Below are 22,933 nucleotides of genomic sequence, written 5' to 3'. Positions count from 1 at the left end.
CAAAATAATATGGACAGAAGCAAGTGAGTAGGGATATAGATGAAACTAGATTCCCCATGATTTGATAATTGTGTATGTGATTACTTGAGAATTCATCATACAATTCTATCTACTTTTGTATAAGTTCAAGTTTTTTCATAATAAAAAAATAAAATATTATGGACTGCAGAGTCAGACTGCAGAGGTACAAATCCTACCACTTACCAGCTCTGTGACCCTGCAGAAGTTTCTTAACCTTTTAATAGCCATAAACAGGAATAATAATTGTTATTCCCAATTCACAAGTTGTTGTGAGCATTAAATGAGTTCATATATGTTAGCACGTACAACTACCCTGTCTCCAAATAAGGTCCCTAATTGAGGTAGCAGGGTTTAGGACTTCAATATATCTAAGGGACACAAACACATAATAGATGGGAATCAAGAGGTAGAAAAAATGAGTAGGTAGACCAGTAGGGTTTCTTCTGTAGTCTGAGAACACTTGGGGACCATAGTGAGAAAGGGCAGTGCTGCCAGAATGTCTGGGTGGTGTGTGTGTGTACCAATGGAAGGTTCTTCCTGATGCCTGAGAGAGTCTGTGATCATGCAGACTGAATGTCAGGGAAGGAATGTGGAGGAAAGCAAGAAATCCCACATTTCCCAGGGAAGATGAACTACATCTTATTCTGTTGTGGGTGGAGAAAAATCCCTCCCAAAGACATAGAGCTCCTGTTCTGGTGAGAGACGTCTGGGAGCCCTTGGAGAGTGTGGATGAATTTGTGCAGAACTCACAACACCCTGCTCAGAGTGAAGTGATAGAAATAATGACTGTGGGCCAGGTATGGTGGCTCACGCCTGTAATCCCGGTACTTTGAGAGGCTGAGGGGGGCGAATCACCTAAGGGTGGGAGTTCAAGACCAGCCTGACCAACATGGAGAAACCTGGTCTCTACTAAAAATACAAAATTAGCTGGGTGTGGTGGCACATGCCTGAAATCCCAGCTACTAGGGAGGCTGAGGCAGGAGAATCGCTGAACCTGGGAGGTAGAGGTTGTGGTGAGCTGAAATTGCACCACTGGACTCCACTCTGGGCAACAAGAGCAAAACTCCATCTCAAAAAAAAAAAAAAAGAAAAAGAAAAAGAAATAATGACTGTGTGATTACCACTAGCACTTTCGGAACACAAACTTTGTGCCGGGTACTGTGTGCAAAGGTATTTTTCCTGGAGTAAAATTAGTCAGATTCCAAGATAATTTGTTCTTGTTTAGAAAAGAAAAAACATTAGATGGAGATATTTTGCATGTTGCCATTGTTGTCTTTAAGAAATTGGTTTAGCCTGGAATCATGCTCAAATTTATTTTAATGAGGAATAAGATATATTAAAAGGTCCTAAAGATGAGAAAGTATTCACTAGAGTCATTTTATAAACATTAGAGAAGCATGCGAAAATAATTTGAAGTCAGTGGTTCCTAAAGTGAGTTTCTGTCCTTCAGATCCTTCAGGTCATTACAGAGGGCTTCTGAGATTGTAATGTGAGTAGCGCCATGTTGTATTCTAGCATAAAATACACTTAGGAATCTCAGCCTTGGTACCATTCGACAATAACAGTATAAGGACTTTTGCTTGGCTAAAGTGTCCAGAAATAAAATGAGAACTGCATCCTTAGGTTTACTTCATTTATCAGGGGTGGGGAGATGGAAATCTACATTACACTTCCCTCTTAATTTTAAACTTTTTATGGTTCACACAAGTGACAATGTGAGAAGTTAGACAAAAGAATCTTCTACACTCTCTTAATTTTGGTGGCTAAGAATATAGACAATGGATTCAAAGGCCTGAGTGTCTGTGAGATTCCATTACTTAAGAGCCAGGTAGTTGTGGGCAAATTTAGTTTATGTCTCAGTTTCCTCATTTGCAAAATGGAGGCAGTATTAGTGCCTACCTCACAGGGCTACTATGAGGGTTAAATGAAAGAATCTAGGAAAACAGCTCAGCTCAGTTCTTGGCAAGTGGTGAGTACTAGATAATGTAAACTGTTATTATCCCCAATTTATAGGCTCTGCCCTAGACATGTCATTCCATTTCTGCCCAGAGGATTATCCAGAGTACAAACTAGTGTCCAAAGAATGAGAAAATATTCAAAGCCTATGTCGGAAGCAGAGGTCAACATTCTGGGCACTTTAAAAATGCTCTGGGAGGAATCTGGGAAGAATTCTGCAAGCATAAGAGTGTGGCCAGAGGAACACAGAGTTTGCTTGGCCCGGCCTACACATGGAATAACTTGATGTCAATCTGGTTTTGTGCATATTGCAGGAAACAGAATTTGCTCTATTTTCTAAAGGCAAAGTAATGTGCAAGTAGTAATTAATCCATGTCAATAGACAGCTACCCTGAATTTCCTTGGACAGAATTCTTCCTCACATACCCCATTCCCAAAGTCACAGTAAAAGCAATTCTTCACAAGACCTATACAACCTGTCCTCATCTTCTGCTGTATTCTCCTTCTCTGTTCACACTGGCCTCCTGGCCATTCCTGGCATGCCCTGGGCTCAGAGCCCTTGCACTTCTTCCCTTTCCCTGGGTGATAAACAGAGCTGGCTCCATCACCTTTCTTGGTATTCTTCCCTGATCCTGTTTAAAATGGCACACTTACCCACTCCTCCAGTCTCTCTCTCTTCCTTGCTCTCTGTTTCTCCTTGGCACCATCACCTTCTAATATATAATTTATTGATTTGGTTCATTTTTTCTCCATAAGGGCAGGAATTTGTGTGTTTTATTCATTCCTGTATCCCAAGTGCCTAGAACAGAGCCTGGTACCTAGTAGTGGTCACCGTGGAAGGACTGGCAATGAATCCACATACTCACAGGTTCAACAGGCCAGTCCTTACCTCCAGTGAAGGTATTTCTAGCACAGTCCTCTCTGAGAGCTTGATTCAGGAGAAACATTCCATGCAATTCTTTCAACATGAGAGATAATGTATCATTGGCTTGGATTAATAAGCCAGTATCAGCCACAACAACATCAAATTACCTACATAATATAATGTCAGAAGGGAGTGTAATGTCATTCTCAGTACTCCTGTAAACTGAGCCAGATGGTTGATTTTGTAACTTAGAGAATAAAATACTAAGCTGCTTAAAATTTCTAGTTTACAACATCTGTTTTTTCAGGAATCTTTACATGACACTGCTACACCTTTTATCATTGACAATATTTTGACATAAGCCTTATTTTTCTCTAACAGGGATTTTATTTTACTGATGGATCTAAGGATTATCTTTTCTTCCTACTTTTCTAGTTTCTTTAATAAGCATATATTGCTTTAAGAAATAATCAAAGACTTTTTTGTGCTTTCTAGTAAGTCTGCAAAACTCTTTCATATGGCAGAGAAACATTTTTAAAATCCCATGTTCAAGTTCATATCTCTTGTCAAAATCCCAGGGAAAGGTGATTGTTTAAAGAACTGACAATCCCATCAAAAGATAAAAGGGAGGATTTGAGATTTGGCAGGACTTTCTCATCCGAGGATCCAAACATATTCTCAGGAAACTGGAGAGTAGGACTTGACTTTATAATCCAGTCCCCAAGGGCCCATGGACAATGAACTTTAGGGTTCTGAGAAGCCTCTGTGATGCAGTGAATGGTTTATTCTGCATCCAAGGATGTGGGTGGAGTGAAGTCACTTTAACTCAAAAAAGAAATGATGCAACCCTGGCTATGCATGAGATATTAGGATCAAAAGTTAAAAGATTATGTCAAAGTGTACATAATGCATAAAAGTGCTTCATTTGCTGTAAAAAGCTCTGCAAGTATTTGGTGCTGATGTTTCTGATTAGCTGGACCGTGAATTTATCTGAAGGAAAAATGAGTTTAAACATTATAACTAGTTGTGTGGCTTCAAACCAGTCACTTGACCTTTCTAGTGTTTCCTAGTTCAATGGAGACCTGTTTGGCCTTACTTACCTCATACAGTTTAGAAGCTCATATTGATGTGGAAATGTTTTAGAAATCATAATGCACAATAAAATTTGAGCGTTATTCTGTAGCCTTCCATATGGTCCAGGCCTCCTGGAATCTTAAAATATAGTGAATACCTCTTCCAGTGAGAATCCTGTTATGTAAGAAAAGCCCTTACCATAGATAGATATGCTCCCAAAGTTAATATTTAAATGAATTATCTTTTTAATGCAATGATTTTCCTTCCATGTTAAATTACTTCTATAATAATTCCACAAAGGACATGGTTATTGTTTTAAGGAGGTAGCCAGAGTGCAGCATGCTGTTTTCAACTTACCAAGTTAGGAACCTGTACTCAGGTTGGAACCACACATCCTCTTCCTTGAAGGATGGGACTTTATGTACCTGGGAAGTCTCTACTGCTTGTGGAAATTTAGGGCTTCTCTCTGTGTCTGGATGGGTCAAAGATCCCCAGGACTAAGTTAAAACAACTAGAGGGTAGTGAGAAGGTTTGGAGAAGTAGCAGGAGTAACGGGAAGTAGAGGCAGCTTTAAGGTGACTGCCTTGCTGCAGGGGAAGATGTTTCCAATCTCTGGAGGTAAAGGGGAGAGAAAGCTTAATTCTTATGAAGAAGTTCTGGCGCAAACCAGGTCCCAGCCTCCTGGCCCTCAGGCTGTGATTGGAACCACGATCCAGGGAGAGGGACCCTCATGGCCCAAGGAAAAGATGCTGGTCCTCATTTAGCAGATGGTAGACTCTCTGCCCACAGAGTGTGTTTTTCCACACCGTGGTGTCTCCAGAGCCAATGTGGTACCTTTCACCAATAGGTGCTCAATAAATTCTTGCTAAATTAGTAACTGAAGAGTGGTTAAACTAGTAACAGTAACAACAGAAGCATTTTCAAACTGCCTAGGGCCCCTGCTGGTGAAAAAAAGGGTTTGGGCAAGAGTGACAACCATAATTCGACCAGTGGAGCCTCTAGCCATAGAAATGCTGTTTTCTTAGTGATTGTGATAGTACTATAGCCTGAAGCTGCAGTTGCCTAGAGAATCACCTTTTACACAGCTCTTTCAATCTAACTTTGAAGGCTACATAATTAGTTGATAGATGCCACATTTCACAACACGTACACTGTAGTACCTGCTATAGTTAAATCATAGTATAATTCATAATTTTTACATTTATAAAATTGTAGCCAATGAATTAAAAATTTTGAAATCTTTTACACTATTATCTATGAAACTAGGATTTATTTAATTACATTGAAATCTTCAGAGAAATCAACTTCATAGCTTTTTGTGGGGAAGCAATTTGTTCTACTCACAAGTAGGTATTAGGGTGTGTGTATGGGGGATATATGTATGGGGGATAGGGTATGGAGATTTTTAAAAAGTTTTTATACTTTCCTGCTTCTTGGTAGAGGTAGTGTCCTGAGCTCCTTTTCCTAACAATGTTTGTATAAATAAAACCTTTTAGAGGGGGGTTCTTCAAGGTAGTCCTTGTAAGACCTTGTCAAAGAAACAAGGTAGCTGTTTCTTTAAACTGCTGACACTACAACAATGCATATACGAAATCACTTTAATGGTTATTCACATAAGTAGATTTATATAGATAGAAAATAGCTCCATTTTTTTTTTGCCAAGCAATCAAGCAAAACACAAGACCAATAGAATTAGTAGACAGAAGCCTTGGGGACAATGGCTGTGCCCTTTCTGAGTAAGACATAAATGCCATCTGGAGGATCCATTTGAAACTACAGTGCAGTAACCAAAGAACCTAATATTTTCAAGCATAAAGGTACTTTTTATGAACAGGTGGGCAACACAGGTGGAATAACTACCTTCATTCTATGGACTTAAACTCCTATTTCTTTGTAGCTTCCAGTAGAAGACTCTTGAGAATATTGTTATTGAGTGAAGTACTTTCCGCTGAAATGGGAAATGAACCCCTAGAGTCTTACAAGTATTATTACTCATCAGTAAATACAGATCAGAAAGAATTAGGCAAGAGAGAAGCAGGCAAATGTGTCCCGTTTGCTGTGTCCTGCCATCTCCTCTCCCTACACTGCATTTCATTCATGAGAAGATGTAAATGACTGATAGTTTAGTTTTTTCAAAGGTATTTACATTTTCATAGGTTGAAAGTCTAAATTAAGAGACAGAGAGATAAAGTTAACTAGCAGAATTTCCAGTAGGTACGTTGGAGGGGCTATGGTGGAACGAGCCATCTCCTTTATAAAATTGTTGATTATTCCTTTTAAACTAGGTCTGTTTCTTACTGATACGCTAACTTTAACAAAAATGTTTTAAAAGGAGTAATTCCTCAAAAGTCTGAGTAGTTAAAAACATCTGCATTTCCTAGTTTCTAAGAAGATTCTGATATTCTGAGGGCATGTCATAGAGTCTCCTACCTCAATGCCTCTCAAATATCTCCTATTAAAAAACTGTTTCTAGGGCAGGCGTGGTGGCTAATGTCTGTAATCCCAACACTTTGGGAGGCTGAGGTGGGCAGATCACTTGAGTTCAGGAGTTCAAGACCAGCCTAAGCAACATGGCAAAACCCTGTCTCTACAAAAAAGGCAAAAATTAGCCAGGTGTGGTGGCATGCGCCTGTAGTACCAGGTACTTAGGAGGCTGAGGCGGGAGGATTGCTTGAGCTGGGGAGGTCGAGGCTGCAGTGAGCCGTGATCGCATCACTGCACTCCAGCCTGGGTGACAGAGTAAGACCCTGTCTCAGAAAAAGAGATTTAAAAAAAAAATTTCCAACCACTTCAGGGGCCAATACTTGTATAAATTAAAATTGTATGGCAATATCTTAATGCCTGTTCCTGTGCTCATCATGTTACAGGCCATTAACAATGTTCAGATTGGCACTGGTCTGTGCACCCATCTGATCACGGCTCTACCTCCGGTTCTCTCTTTTAAAAAATACGTGGATTTGAACTAAAGATCTCTGCCCACAATACCACCAATTATATTCAAGAGCTTGACTTACACCTTCTTCCCTTCTGCTCTCTTCCCTCCCTTCTCCTTCCAACTTTCAAAATAATACAGTCTTTGAATCCGTAATAAAGAAAACTTCAAACAATTTCTAGTCCCTATTTTAAATTGACCTTCTACTAACAACGTATTTGCACAATTCCCCCATCCTCCTGTTCAGTTCAACCTAGTTGAGTTTTGCTAATTTTATTTGCCATAAATTTGTCCTAGACACCAGAAGCTTGTATAAGACACTTGGATAACACAGAAGTTCAGATATTTGAGGATTAACAGGAGAAATCCACCTAAGAAAACAATGTAGCTGACAAGACGCATGCTTTCTTGATATAAAGATTATTGGAAAGCTTCAGTTGAATATGTTTGTTTGTGGCCCAAATACAGATTGAGAAAGTCTTTTGATTGATAAGCAATTCCAGCTTTCTGAAGTTTCTTTCATTCACTAGTTGAAGAGCAATATATATTTTTTCTTATCCCAATAACCCAGAATAGAAAATTCTACATGGGCATATATTAAGTGTTCATAAGTTTCCATTTATAAGGCACAAAACCCACAAATCTCACAGAAAGGAAGAAAACAAAAGATTTGAAGACAATAAAGTAAACTCAGAAAAGGTTCATCAAACTGGAGTTAAACCACGTCCCTTTTTAGTAACTAAGGGACCTCATACTGACAGGAATCATTGCCTCTGAAAAGAGGGCTTCTGAGCCCTTCTTTTGACACAGCCTCCTTCACTGGATTAGTGCAGAAGTCAATCCTCAGGGAGGGCTGCATGGCCAGAAAACATCAATCCCAAGCACCACCTATCCCATAGAAGCTTCTGGGCAGCAATGCTCCAAACAAACCAGGGTGCCTGGTTCACATGTTCTCACCCAAAGGAGCCTTCAGGGACCAATCCACAGTAAACACACATGCTTGCCTATCCCAGTACTTGAGTATTTTAAGGGTTCTGCTCTAAGCTGAGGCAGAACTGCCTGCCTGAGAACCCTGAACTGGGTTAGTTATGTGGGTCCTTTGTGGGGCAGCATCTATGTAGGAGGCTGGACTTTGGGTTCCTCTTGAAATAACGAGGTCCCTAGAGGGATCCTTAGAACCAACTAATCCTACCAAGAGCTTTTAAAACATGCTGGTCAAATATGGAGATTCCCTGTTGCAACCCCCAGATCTCCTGGTCTGTTAGGCAGCCCTGATAACTCTCAAGTAATCCTATAGTCCACCGATAAAAAATAGACGGGTCCCATGATACCATATTAGTATCTATGCTTATTGGCTGGGCCTCCTGATGGCTCTCGGCACTGTAATTTCTAGTACTGTTTAGATTAGTATTATATGAGAATAAGCTTCCTGAATGTCCACATGAATCCAAGCATTTCCTGGAAGTATGACTGCTTCCTAGTCCTTTATATTACCATGCAAGGTAGGGATGGGAGTGAACAGCACTTCAGAGAAAACTGCCAGGTAGACAGTTATCCTGAGAAAAGCGTTAGTATTATAGTTGTCGAGAAAGGAGGGACCAGAAATCAGATGAACTGAGTAATTCATTATGTCATCTTGAAGGCTTTTCCACTCTGGACAATTTGAAATCCAAATGAAATTGGGTCCTTGGGTCAATTTATTCCATTACCAAAGAACAGCATAGTAGGATAGCCATTCCAACAGGGTGAGGACCAGCCACCTACTTACTTTCCAGTCCAATTTTATTATCCATTCAGCTTTTAGGAATTGCCCCTGGAGGCCGTAGTCAGAATTTTGCTAAATTTTCAGGCATGAAGATGATTCTCCTTAATTCAATGTCTCATGAATCTTAGTCAAGATCCCTTCCCTTCCTGTGCCTTGTTAAGCTATGATCCAAAAGGAAAAGGAGTATTCCTTTTATTAACAACAAAACTCTTAAATCCTTTGGCTTTCAAACACTGCAGCTATAACATATCCTTGGATATATGTATTAATTTAAAAGCCAATCCCTTAAAAGTCAGCTTCTATTGTATCAAGTTTTCTCCAAATTATGAGGGGCTTCCTCCACACGTTGCCCCACTTGCCAGCCTCAGGAATCTTTCTTGGTCAGTCTGGCCTTGACTTTGTGCCTCAGAAGGGCTGCGGTGGCAGCACTGCAGGCAGCCAGGAAGAAGAAGGAGAGGCAGGCCATGTGGACAGACAGGGGTCCATGGCGCTGCAGGAAGATCTCCTGCCGCCCCTGGTAGTCCAGGAGGATGGCCTCCAGCTGGGAGAGCGTGCAGATGGACAGAAAGGCATGGAAGATCTGATGCCCATGGCCCACGATGTCACAGGAACCCGGGAAGTACTTCTCAGGCACCGGGCAGGAGAAGAAATAAGCGCTAACCAGGAAGAAGAGGATCTGGAGGGTGTGGTACCAGGCTGCTTGCTCCTGGCAGCCAGCCAGGTGACAGAGCGCCACACGGTGTGCCACAGGGCTGATGTCTAGGATAAAAGCCAGCCCTGCTGGCACCACTTGACAGATCTTCCTCATGACTGGATAAGGCCTCCGGTAACGATATTTGGCATAGCAACAGCCAGCACAAGATAACCAGCCACAGAAGGCAGCTGCTGGCAAGAAGAAAAGCCAGAACCGCTCATACCAGGCCTGGTCAGAGCTGTAGAAGAAATGAGCCAAAGCACTGCCATATTGGTAAACACTCACGCCAACATAGTCCACAAAGTAGAAGGTGTAGTGGGAGAGCTCTGACTTGGACTGCAGCAGGTGGGCCAGAAGGCTGCAGGTGAGGTAAGTGATTGACGACAGGATGAAGAGGAGCAGAGGCAGGGAGTGGGTAGACGCCCATGGCAAGGCCTCAGCCTCGGCAAAGGCCCAGAATCGCAAGAGGACGGCCAGGGCTGCCAGTAAATGGGTCCAGACGTTGACTACCTCGTTGTGTTTCTGAAAGAGGCTGAAGAAGTAGTAGCGCCACTCGTGCCCCGTGGGGCGGTAGCCGGTGCGGATGTAAGGCTCCCGGAAGAGCTGGGGCACATCGGTTTCCGGGACAGTGCAAGGCATCTTGGGAAGCCCATCCTCCAGGATCTTGGGCAGGCGGCGCAGCTGCTGCCCGCTGACCGACAGGGTGCTCAGGCGCTCCAAGATGGCGGTCGTCATGACCACGGCCCGCCTGCACTCCGTGCCGCGCCCTCAGGACAGGGGATGCAACCTGCAGAAAAGAAAGGAAAATTGACAAAGCCGCAGTGAGACACGAATGCAGCTAAGACGGACAAGGAACTATGGCTATTTTCTTTTGAGATGGGGTCTTATTCTGTCGCTCAGGCTAGAGTGCAGTGGCACGATCACAGCTCATTGCAACCTCTAATTCCTGGGCTCAAGTGATCCTCCAGAGTAGCTAGGACCATAGGTGCACACCAACTCGCCCGGATAATTTTTGTTGCTGCTGTTGTTGTAGAGACAGGGGTGTCGCTATGTACAGCAGGCTGGGCCCAAACTTCTAGGCTCAAGCGCTCCTCCCTCCTCAGCCTCCCCAGGTGTTGGGATTACAGGGGTGAGCCACCAGGCCGGCTAGGATCTGTGGTTATTTTAATGGAACGTGGCTTTCTGGTACAGTAGAGGAAGCCAGGAGCTGCAGACAGCTTCTTTGAGCCTCCTTTAATTCATCTGTAGAATAATGGAGTTGGACCAAGATCCCTTACTGTCCCAATATTCTTTTTTTTCTTTCTTTCTTTTTTTTTTTTGAGACAGAGTTTCACTCTTGTTGCCCAGGCTGGAATGCAATGGCGCCATCTCTGCTCACCACAGCCTCCACCTCCCAGGTTCAAGCAATTCTCCTGCCTCAGCCTCCCAAGTAGCTGGGATTACAGGCATGTGCCACCATGCCTGGCTAATTTTGTATTTTTAGTAGAGATGGGGTTTCTTCATGTTGGTCAGGCTGGTCTGGAATGCCCGACCTCAGGTGATCCGCCCACCTCGGCCTCCCAAAGCTTTTTTTTTGAAACAGGGTCTTGCTCTGTTGCCCAGCTGGAATGCAATGGCGCAGTCTTGGTTCACTGCAACTTCCGTCTCCCGGGTTCAAGCAATTCTCCTGCCTCAGCCTCCCAAGTAGCTGGTATTACAGGCGTGCACCACCACGCCCAGCTAATTTTTGTATTTTTAGTAGAGATGGGGTTTCACCATGTTGGCCAGGCTGGTCTCGAACTTCTAACCTCAAATGATCTTCCCGCCTCAGCCTCCAAAAGTGCTGGAATTACAGGCGTTAAGCCACCATGCCTAGCCTGTCCCAGTATTCTATGTTTACTACACTCAGTGTGAGGCAAAGTTACATCTTGTAAAATGGAAATGTTAGCTACCTTAACATAATTTAGTGATATCAATGACTTAATGATTATCAAGATTTAATTATATCTATAAGTAAGGTAACCTTTAAAGGATATGGGCTTTTCTCGATATTAAAATGTAATAATCAAACAGGCTTTAATAGCATGAAATATCATATTGAAGTATAAGAATTACAAATATTGATATAGCTAATGATAGACTGTATTTCTTTAGCACCTACCTAATCTTAAACTAACCACTAATTTCACTGGTACTTTGAAAATATGAGGTGAGCAACTGACTAAGCCTTATATTTAAGACAGGCAAATTGACTCATCAGTTAGGTTGGTAAAGAACAATGCACATTCTAGGATATCCTAACAGTTAAAATTAACATGTGACCTAAATTTAACATAAAATCTAATTGCAAAGACTGTTGTTCATTTTTTTAAAATTACGCTCTGAAAAGCAAGTAGTTTTAGATTTGCTTCTCTTGGGTAATTAAAACTGTACTCGGTGAATTTCAGGCTTCAGAAAGGCTTAACTTACACTTGTATTTCTCGGTGACAGACGAATACAGCAATTATTTCATAAAATATTTCATAAATTTTTTTATGCTGCAAAATTTCATCTGAAGTTGCTAGGTAAAGAAACAGATTTTGATTATTTCTAGTTACCTTATGTAATTATGTTTCCCAAGCTTTTTTCTTCAGAAAAATTTAATATCTGATTTATCTAAATGGAGCACATACAGCAAGCGCATACAGCAAGTACTGGAGCAAGTACTGTTCAAGGTGCTTACTAATTTTAGCAAAGAAAATGTAATTCCTACTCATACGTCTCAATCAATATTGAAAGAGAAAAAATACCTAATCAGGTAAAAAAGTGTAGGGCATGAAAATTAATAAAATGTAAAGAAGTTCAGGGAGACCTGGAGTCAAGCTCCAGTTTTGCCACTTACTGGGGTGACCTTGGGCAAGTTATAGAATTCTCTCAGCCTCAGTTTCTTCATAATTCTATATATTATATGGGTTGTGTGATAGTTACATGAGAGGGTCTAAAAAATGAAGTGCTTAGCACTCTGCCCAGCCCAAGGTAAGTGCGTAGTAAATGTGAAGTATTGCTGTCATTTTTATTGCTATGAGCTGGGCTCTGTGCTAGGTACTAGGTACTAGGGATACAAAGACTGGTAAGATACACTTCCTGCCTTCAAAGAGATCAAAGTTTACTGGGGAGACAGACATGTAGGGGAATCAACACAAAAATGTGCAATAAGTGCTCCATTAGAGACAAACACTGGTTCACGGGGGTCTCAGCAAAAAACCAAAACAGGGAAAGGATGGGGGTATAGCCCTCTTGAAGTGACCCTGAACTGAATCTTGAAGGAAAAATCAGAATTCCTGAGAAAAGATAAAGGCGGAAGAGACTTCTAGGCAGAGAGCAAGGTCAAAGAACTTCTGCCAAGATATGGGCTTGGAAAGCCTGGAGTATCTGAGGTTATTGTAGTTTGCAGTTATGACGTTGGTGCCAGAGAGACCTGAGCTCACATCCTGAGCCCCACCATCAACAAGCTGCATGAATCCAGCCTGAGCTTTGTTATCTGTGGAGTAAATGACAGAGAAGCTGCCTTACAGGGCTGAAAATATGACATAATGCCTGTAAAGTGTTTAACAAAGTGCTTGGTTCCAAGTCTGCGTAACTACTTGCCATTAGTATGACCATCACTGATATGAGATGCAGGAATCATTCATGAGTTCGGGGCCTAATGTCCCCTCCATACCTTGAACTTATTTCTATGGCAGCCCCTGTAACCCTGTATTGAGGCATTCATTTAGCTAGCACCCATCAGACAGTGGTCTACCAGGAATGGGCTATGAACTCAAGCTCAATGTAGGAATTAAAGACACCAAGAGAAGTGTATTAAGGATTACAGTCAGCCAGAAAGAGAAACACAGAAAGAGGGAGTGTGGGAGAGAGAAAGAAAATGCTAATTAGAATACCTGAATTCATTTGAAAACAAAAAGAAAAGAAAAAGCTAAGCGGTGCTTCTGCTATCAGCCAGCAGAGGGATCCGAGTGCCTGAGAGTTCAGTTCTGGATGGAAGTTTCTCCAGCTGACCTTGGTGGACGAACTACAGGAATGGGCCTGGGATGTGGGATAACTTCTCAAGTTGTCCTGTTGCTGTTAGCAACATATAATCTGGGGGTGCTGGGCTTGTTGGAGTTCTGGGGAATTAAAGTGCTCTATTCTTTAGATATAGTCTTCTACCTCTTGTGAAGTAAAGAGCAAACCAGATGAAATTACCAGTCTGATTTTATGGCTGGGAGAAATCAAGGTGAGTCACTGGGTTTATAAAGCTATAGAAGAAGGAATCCTCAAAGATGCTCCCAGTATCTCTGTCTGCATGCTGTCTAAAATCAAGGCTATTTCTCTCATCTTTGGGAACCCAAACCAATCAGACGATTCCTGCATCCAGAGTTAAATAATATATAACCACACAATTCCTACTAATCTTCATATCCTTAAAATAGCATATCCATCACATCACAGGTTCTTATAAACTGACAACTCAACTGAATTTCTAAAGACTAAAACTTTGGGTTTTAGTAGTTTAGCGATTGGAAGAGAGCACAATTCAGACCTGGGAACTAACTGGCATCTGTCTGTTCTGAGGGAGAAAGGACGGAACATGATACTGCCTTATTATTGGTTTGCAGAAGACCATGACTGCAGAGCTCTGACAGTTCCTTCTAGTTCTCGTATCACCAGCCTCCCTCATGACTTTATGTTGACAAGTTATTTTCTGGAAATTATTTCTACTTCACTCTTACAGAAAATAAACTAGAAAGAGATTTATAGAACTAAGAAGCAGAGAGGTACAAGTCCAAAAGGATATTAACTTTAACTTCAAAAGAAAAGGTGCACAAGGGGAAAGAAATTGGCAGAATCATCATTTCCCTTACAAATGAGATCTTTAAAATGCAGCCACAGAGATCTCAGGGTCTTCTTAATAACTCCACCCCCTGGAGTGTGTAACCCAATATCCACAAAGGAACCTGAGAGTCCAGGGATACAACCACCATGGCCTCTAACTCAGAATATGATTCCTTACCTCTCTCAGGAATGAGAGGGTTGCAAAGATCTGTCCTCTGAGGGTAAAAAGGGCTTAAATTTCCCAGCCAGGGGCAGTGGCTCATGCCTGTAATCCCAGCACTTTGGGAGGCTGAGGTGGGTGGACTGCTTGAGGTCAGGAGTTCGGGACCACCCTGACCAACATGTTGAAACACCATCTCTACTAAAAATACAAAAATTAGCTGGGCATGGTGGCCAGTGCCTGTAATCCTAGCTACTAGGGAGGCTGAGGCAGGATAATCACTTGAACCCAGGAGGAGGAGGTTGTAGTGAGCCGAGATCGTGCCACTGCACTCCAGCCTGGGTGACAAAGCGAGACTTCATCTCAAAAACAACAACAACAAAGGACTTACATTTCCCTTTGGTAGTGCAAGGTCATGAAGAATTCTAAGGTCGGGCGTGGTGGCTCACACCTGTAATCCCAGCACTTTGGGAGGCTGAGGTGGGCAGATCACCTGAGGTCAGGAGTTCGAGACTAGCCTGGCCAATATAGTGAAACCCCGTCTCTACTAAAAATACAAAAAATTAGCTGGGTGTGTTAGCAGGCTCCTGTAATCCCAACTACTCAGAAGGCTGAGGCAGGAGAATCACTTGAACCCGACAGGTGGAGGTTGCAGTGAGCCAAGATCACGCCATTGCACTCCAGCCTGGGCAACAAGAGCGAAACTCTGCCTCAAAAAAAAAAAAAAAAAGAAAGAAAGAAAAGAAAAATTCTAAACTTGTGGTCAGAAAGAGGGTTTGGGTTGTTTTCTTTTTTTCCCCCTCTCTGTCATTTCCTTAGCAACCACCTCTTCTCCTGCCATGAAATTCTCCCTTTGAGAGCAGCTAACACAGCTACAAAAATGGTACCATGAGATATAATTCTTTTATCATCATTAACTTCAGAAACCACTGTCAAGTGGGGTCTGCCCCCCTCCCTCTTTGGCCTCACCAAGCAGGTATGGGCAATGCTTCCATGATTCAAAGGACCAGCTGTAAAGTTTGAGCCCATTTTGGAGGAAACCACGTATTGTCATCATGATGTTGAAGCCTCCCAGCCTTCCCAGGTGGCTGCACTGAGTAAGAGCCCCTCCCTCACTTCTGGCCTCTGTTCCCACGCCCTCCTACCTAACCTGATGTGACTATCAGCCGACCAAGATTCTACCTTAGAACAATCTCCTTTGCACAGGGTTCACTCCAACTCCTGGACAGCTGAAATTTAAATCTTCCTCAAGAATTTTTATTAACTGGATAATCTCAAGTCTTGTAATTTTGATCAACCAGAAATCTTTTTCAGAGCAAGGATTATCTATTCAACACTATTCCAGGCTACAAAGGCCGCAGAGGAAGAATACAATAAGACCCGTTACCTCAAGAAGCTTAGAAGAGTCAAACTTCATGAATCAACAGCCAACACCACCAGATGACACACATAAACAAGTGTAAACTAGAGAGAAATACAAATAGATCTATAGAAGAGAACACACTCTGAGTATGCTGGGGCAGCGTTGGGGGAAAGTGGGCTTGTGTTAGCCCTAGAAGGCTGGATAGAGCTCAGACAAGTGAGAATTGGGGCATTCTAGCAAAGAGGCAAAATAAGAGCATAGGAATGGTATGACTTCCTGGTAGGTCTGTGAGCAAAGGGGCTACTGGGGAGTAATGAGGAAGGGAGTGGGCTAGGTGCAGTGGAATTAGTGAAAGTTTAGGTTTGATGTTACAGAGGAAATGGGAGTCATTTCTCTCCCCTGAAACTATTACCCTGTTTCAATGCTTATCTCCCCTGAGCTCTGCAAGGATTCCCAATGCTAACCAATGCCTCCTCTCTTGGCTTAAGTGACAATGACACTACCCTCTCTGGCCCCGCCTTGGCTTTCTTCTCCCACCATCCCTGTCAATTGTGGTATCTGCCCCCTTTTCACCATCCACAGTGCCTATCAGACAGGTACTTCTCCCAGGCCCTTAGCTTCGGCCAGCACCTGTATCCGCTGATTTCCAAATTTGCCTCCAACCAGATCTTTCCTGAGGTTTGAATTCAAATATCCAACTGCTCTAGATGTGTCCAAAAGAATGTCCCCCATGGGCACTTCAAACTCATCTCCAGACATTTCCTTCAACCCAGACTTGACTCCTCCCCTACATCTAATCAGAATTGAGGTTTGCTGATTTTATCTCAACATTTCTGGAATCCATTTGCCCTTTCCATTTCTACTGCTCTCCCTTAATTTAGGCCTTCAAAATTAACTTATGTTAATGATGACAATAGCAGTCTCATAACTGACCTTTCGTCATCAATAATGGCTCTCCTAACTCACATCCCCAACCCTCACTTCATTCTCCTAATCACTTCAGGGCAACAGTTTAAAAATGGAAATCTGATTATCATTCCCTCAAAATTCTTCAACAGCTCACCATTGTTTGTTTACAATACAAATTCTAAGCCCTAATTATTCAAACAGATCCTTTCTCTGTTTTCCTTCTTATTCCAGCCTCCTCTCCCAGAGCCCATACCTCTAAGGCCACTTTGTTGGCCCAGATCTTAATACTCTTAATACTGGGAGTTCTTGACACTCTATCTCCCATGCATGCAAACTCAGTACCCTCAAGCCCAGCAACTCTGGCTCATTTTCAACACTCTTACCTAGAAGTTGGCTCCACTAGAAAGCTTTTCTTAACTCCCAGACTGGCTTAGGGCTCTCTCCAGCCTTCATTAGACTCTGGCCTTGCCTCTCCCGGTTTGCTTCGTTCATGGAGCTGGGTTTGTTTATTTACTCCACTTACTTTCCCATTAGCCACCAGCTCCTTTAAAGGCAGGGACTGTTAGGTGCAGAAGTCCCCATGTTGAAAATAATATCTGGCATATAGAAGACACCTTATAATTATTTACTGAATGAACAGTTCTTTAGGCCCAGGCTCATGGCACCAATTTCCTTCTCTTCTGCAAAGGTGAAGGAAAAAAGAAGTAATGGTTTGGGAGTCAGGAAGTCTGGCTATTAGTATTTGCTCTACTCAGGTGTGTGGCTATGCCTAAGACAATCAATTTACTCAGTGTCATTGTCCTCATAAAAAAGGGTGGGTGGGAGGAGGTGATTTCCTGTCTATCCACTTTTTAGGAAGAAAACAGAATGAATAATAACAAAATGGTCAGTAATGGAATAGTACTTTCAAGAGGCAAAACAGGCACATAAAGTCCTAGTAATATTTCAAATAAAGAGCCCACTGAAGGATATAACTTAGTAAAAATAAATCTATCCACACGTATTTTCTACCTTATAATTGATTTTAATGCAATTTTTTAAAATCAAAAAGGAATATTATTTGTTTTGTAACACTTCTGGGAATCGTCATAATACTGTCTCCCTGGGTCAAGTCTGGGCTGAAAGACATGTTTGAAAATGTTGAGTTTGAAGTGCCCATGGAGGACATTCATTTGGACACATCTAGAGCAGTGGGATATTTGAACTCCCCTATCTCCTTTAAGGATTTTTAATTAGAGTCAGATTATAATGGAGTTGGAATTAAAAGTTCTATTTACTGAGTATATGTACCATGAATTCACTTAATGTTTATAAGAAAGTGTTAAAAAATGTTGAATAATGCGTTGCATTATATAGGGATCTAATCTTTTTTTTTTTTTTGAGACGAAGTCTCGCTGTGTCACCCAGGCTGGAGTGCAATAGCGTGATCTTGGCTCACTGCAACCTCCGCCTCCCGGGTTCAAGCAATTCTCCTGTCTCAGCCTCCCAAGTAGCTGGGACTAAACTACAGGTGCATGCCACTATGCCCAGCTAATTTTTTGAATTTTTAGTAGAGACAGGGTTTTACCATATTAGTCAGGCTGGTCTCAAACTCCTGACCTCAGGTGATCCACCCACCTCGGCCTCCCAAAGTGTTGGGATTACAGGCGTCAGTCACTGTGCCCGGCCAGGATCTAATCTTAAAGATTTATCCTAAAAGTGCCTTTCAAATTATTTTTTTTTAATGGAAAGAGAAAAATGGGGTAAAAATCCAAAGTTCATGGTTAAAAATTTGACATTTTAGCCAAAAATTGTGCATTTAGGTGTTCTTTTTAAAAGTAAATCACATAACTAAGCTAAATACAGATGTTTGTCAACATATGATGAGTTATAGCCCAGCAAACCCATTGTTAAGTTGAAAACGTCTTAAGTTGAAAATGCATTTAATGCACCTAATCTACTGAACCTAACCACTCTTAGCCTACCCTACCTTAAATGTGCTCAGAACACACACACATTAGCCTACAGGTGGGGAAGGTCATCTGGCAACAGAAGACACTGTAGGGTATTGGTTGTTTTGAGATCACATGGCTGACTGGGAGCTGCAGGTTACTGCTGCTGCCCAGAATTGCTAGAGTATTTCACCACGTATTACTAGCCTTGGAAAAAATCAAAACCCCAAATGCAAAGTATGGTTTCTATTGAATGTGTATCACTTTCACACCATCCTAAGTTGGGGATCATCTGTATTCTTAAGGTTTGGTTTTGTTTTCGTAGTTCTGACTGATGGAAACTACCTAAAATGCATTTCCTTTTCAGTAACTTTCAATAAAACAATGAAATGACACGTTTTTGGTGATAGTTGTTATCCCCTGAAAACACAGTAAAAATACGTCAAGCACCCATAAGAGACCATTTAACTTTCAGAGAGGAACTGTATTGATAAGCAGAGCAGCACCTGGGCACGTCTCCTATCACCTGAGAAACAGGTGTAACCGTGTCTAACAAGTATGCCCACTGCACTCACTGCTCCTGGCCATCTCCTCCATCTGCTGGGTTCCCTCTCATTGGCCCCTGTCTGAATTTGAGTCCTTATTATCTCTCAGGAACCTCTAGGATACAGGAGGCCTTCCTGGTCCCTACCTGTGTGTCTCTTTAACTGTCCCCAAAGCATCTCCACTCTGCCACTTTGTGTTCCAGTTATTCTGCTATCCTCTCAGGACTTTGTGCTATGCATGCCTGGAATGCCCACACCACTGATGTCCACTGGCCAACTCCTACTCATGCTTCATGTCCCATCTCAAATGGCCCCTGTGAAGCCTTCCCCTCAGGTGCTCCTTCACCTAACTGCCACTGCACTTATAGTCCTTCATTATAGGACTTTCCTTACTGTATGCCTACATGGTTTGCATTATATGTCTCTCTGACCACTTAACTGCGAGATCCTTTGAGGGCTAAGAATATTTTTATCATTAGCACTGTGCCTATCACATCAATATTCCAAGAAATCACTGAATGAACGAATGAATGAATGAATGGAATGAAAGTATACAAATCGACCAGGTACAGTGGCTCACACCTGTAATCCCAGCACTTTGGGAAGCTGAACAGGGAGGATAGCTTGAGCCCAGGAGTTCAAGACCAGCCTTGGCAACACAGCAAGGCTCTATCTCTAAAACAAATTTAAAAGTTAGCCAGGCGTGGTGGCGTACACCTGTAGTCCCAGTTACTCAGGATGCTGAGGTGGGAAGATCACTTGAGCCCAGGAGGTTGAGGCTACAGTGAGCCATGGTTATGCCACTGCACTCCAGCCTGGACAACAGAGCAAGACGCCGTCTCAAAAAAAAAAAAAAAGAGAGAGAAAGTGTCAGAATAATAGTATCAAACACTTATATGATGTTTAGCACATACCAGACAGTGTTTTGGGTGCTTTGAAAATATTAACTTATTTAAACTTCCCAACAATACCTGACACCAGTACTATTATCATTCCCATTTCACAGATAAGGAAACAGAGTCACAGAGAGATTACATAACTTGTCCAAGGCTGCACAGTATGTGATAGATCCAGGAGGTAACTAAGCAGTTGACTCTGAAGTCTGCGTTCTTAACCACTATGCCTCAAAAAATGCCCTCTATGACTAAACCCCAATATTTTCTGATATACAGCTTCAAATATGCTGCTGCAATACTGCTTTGCTTCATTAACAAAGATAACTTGCAGTTGGCCTTACAAAAACAATCAATACTGCAAAGTTTCTCAGATCTTTGACACTGAGTTTACTTGTAAATCAGATTCCAATACTCCCTAAGAGAATAAAATGTGACTTCCACAAAATCTGAGTGGAATCTATCAAATAATCCAAATAGGTCTATTAGCCCAGATAAATATGATCATAAATCTGATAGGCCTCTTTCATATTAAAGAGACACATGGTTTGTTGTGGCTAGCTTTACAGAACTGGTGTAGTGAGACATTCCAATCATAAACCTGAGGTCATTTATCAGCCTACTGGTGGAAAGCACAATGACAATGAGATCACTAAATCTGCTATGCATATAGCAAGCTACCTAAAAAGCCTTTCCCAAATTAACAAAGTGGGGAATTGAAGAAAAGCTCCATATTTGGGAAACTGGCATTGTTTGGTACTGAAGACATTTTATCTGGATGACAAATAGAAGCACTCCAAAGCAATAGTGTTTCCTGACCTATTACAAGGATGCTATGTGAATCTACCACAAACTTGGAATAGCTGATTCCTTGCAAAGAACACTGGGCAAGAAATTAGAAGTCCCAATGTTTAGTTCTAGTTCTATCACTATGTGACACTTTTTTTTTTTTTTTTTTTTTGAGATGGAGTCTCGCTCTGTCACCCAGGCTGGAATGCAGTGGCGTGATCTTGCCTCATTATAACCTCTGCCTCCTGGGTTCAAGCAATTCTCCCGCCTCAGCCTCCCGAGTAGTTGGGACTAAGGGCGCACACACTGCCACACCCAGCTAATTGTTTTTGTACTTTAGTAGAGACGGGGTTTCACCGTGTTGCCCAGGCTGGTCTTGAACTCCTGAGCTCAGGCAATCTGCCCGCCTAGGCCTCCCAAAGTGCTCTAGGTGATTTTTAAGCAAATTACTCAACCTCTCTATGCCTTGGTGCCCTTGTCCATAAGATGGACAAGCTATATAAGCTCTAATACTGTAAAATTCCGTAATTCATCTGGGCTATGTTTTGCTTTGTACTGAACGTCAAGCAGCATGCTGAAATCACCAACAAACAGATCCTGTGACATCACTTCATGTAACTGTGTGTGGGACTCACACAGATGGTAGGAAAGTGACCTGCTGTTTGTTGGATAGAGGACAAATGAGCAGCAATTCCTATCAAAGGCAAAAGAAATGCTTCCAGAATTCACAGAAGCCCAGCTTCACACATCACTGCGTAACTATAAATGGCTGCAAAGGAACAGCAGCCAAAATGACAACTTGGTGTCCATTTATAAGGACTGGAACTGTGCTTTAAGTAGCCTTGGAGCCAGAGGTGGAGTTGGAAACAGTCTCACATGCCTCAGTGTCTCCATAGTCATTAAGTGAGAGAACTCTGGGCTCACACTGATCTTTATAGCTACATCTTCCAAGGACCATATCACTATTTGTAAAGTCATATTTGAAAGAATGGCACTACCAGTGCAATCCTGTTATTAGCAGAGATCATTTGAACATCGATTCAGATTCACCAATGGTCAGTGCATATTTCCCCCCTATATTTAACAAAACCTAACAAACAGAATCTCAACATCCAAAAATGGAGTATTTGATTGTGTAAATTAAGATAAATCTATACAATAGAATACTATGCACTTATTAAAATAACTAGCATATTTACATTTATTGTTATAAAAAGATACACATGATATGTGTGCTCCATTGGTTTTTCACTGTAGCCTCCACTGCACTTAGAAAAGTGACGGACTAGCACACTGTACATTCTCAAAAAAGATTTCTTGAATGAATAAACGAGTCAAAGACATGTAAAGGAAAAAACAAATTTAAAGTATGTGTTCCACCCAGCCCTATTTTTGTAATCATACAAACATGGTACAGATGAAGTATGGAAGTGCATATAATCAAAACAATACAGCTATTACCATGAAGGGATTGTGGGGAATTTTACTTTTCTTCTGGAAATACTATCATTATAGTACTTTTTAACAACAAACATTTACTACTTTTGTAATTGGAAAGCAAAAATTAGTACTACTCTGCAAATAGGAATATTTGACATAAATATGCAAAAATTGGTAAAACCTAAGTTGGTAAAATATTAAGACCCTCCCCAAGAAACACCCCAGCATTATAAAAGAATACATGCATACTTGCATTTTTCTGTGAGTTCAACTAGTTAGCATACCAAATTAATTATTACGAGTAACCTAACTATACTTGCCATAGGGTAAGCTATTGGTCATGGGGGGTTTAAAGGGAAAAAAATATGTAACATCTACTGTTATTGCAGCAAAGATGTTCTCTTAGATTGGAAAAGCCAGTATATACAATATTGTCAAAAGACTTTCCCCACAGCACACAAACTCAAACGGCATTAATAAGTGAGTCACTTCCTGACCATGTGGGTTTGTGGTATGGCTGAACCGTGCCTATAAAAAAAAAAAAGTAAGGTACACCTTCTTGCCACAGATGTGGCAGCAAGATGTGTCCTTCTGGGCTCGGTGACCTCTCCACTTATGAATCTTTTCCTCTGTGGTGCCCTATAATATTCCTAAGAGAAGAAAGAAAAGACAGCCTTAATTTGTTGCTGTGCCCTGGGAAAGATGAGCAGAGCATATTTCCTCTGAGTGCCTTTTTCTCTTTGTCTAACTAGAACCCTCTAGC

The 22,933-nt window shown here is 41.8% G+C and overlaps 1 protein-coding gene across 1 annotated transcript in view; it reads right to left on the bottom strand.

Annotated features, from left to right (window-relative positions):
* Window positions 1–5,496: 5,496 nt before the first annotated feature.
* Window positions 5,497–22,933, bottom strand: part of PAQR8 (progestin and adipoQ receptor family member 8) — a 45,322-nt gene continuing 27,885 nt past the window's right edge. The window contains exon 2 of the mRNA XM_024248881.3: window positions 5,497–10,094. Within this exon, the coding sequence (XP_024104649.1) occupies window positions 8,978–10,042 (1,065 nt within the window). The 5' untranslated portion in view covers window positions 10,043–10,094 and the 3' untranslated portion in view covers window positions 5,497–8,977. The remainder of the gene's footprint in view (window positions 10,095–22,933) is intronic.

This window comes from Pongo abelii, chromosome 5 (genome assembly GCF_028885655.2).
Source record: "Pongo abelii isolate AG06213 chromosome 5, NHGRI_mPonAbe1-v2.0_pri, whole genome shotgun sequence".
In the NCBI taxonomy this organism is placed as follows: Eukaryota; Metazoa; Chordata; class Mammalia; order Primates; family Hominidae; genus Pongo; species Pongo abelii.
This window is presented reverse-complemented; position numbering and strand designations above follow the sequence as displayed.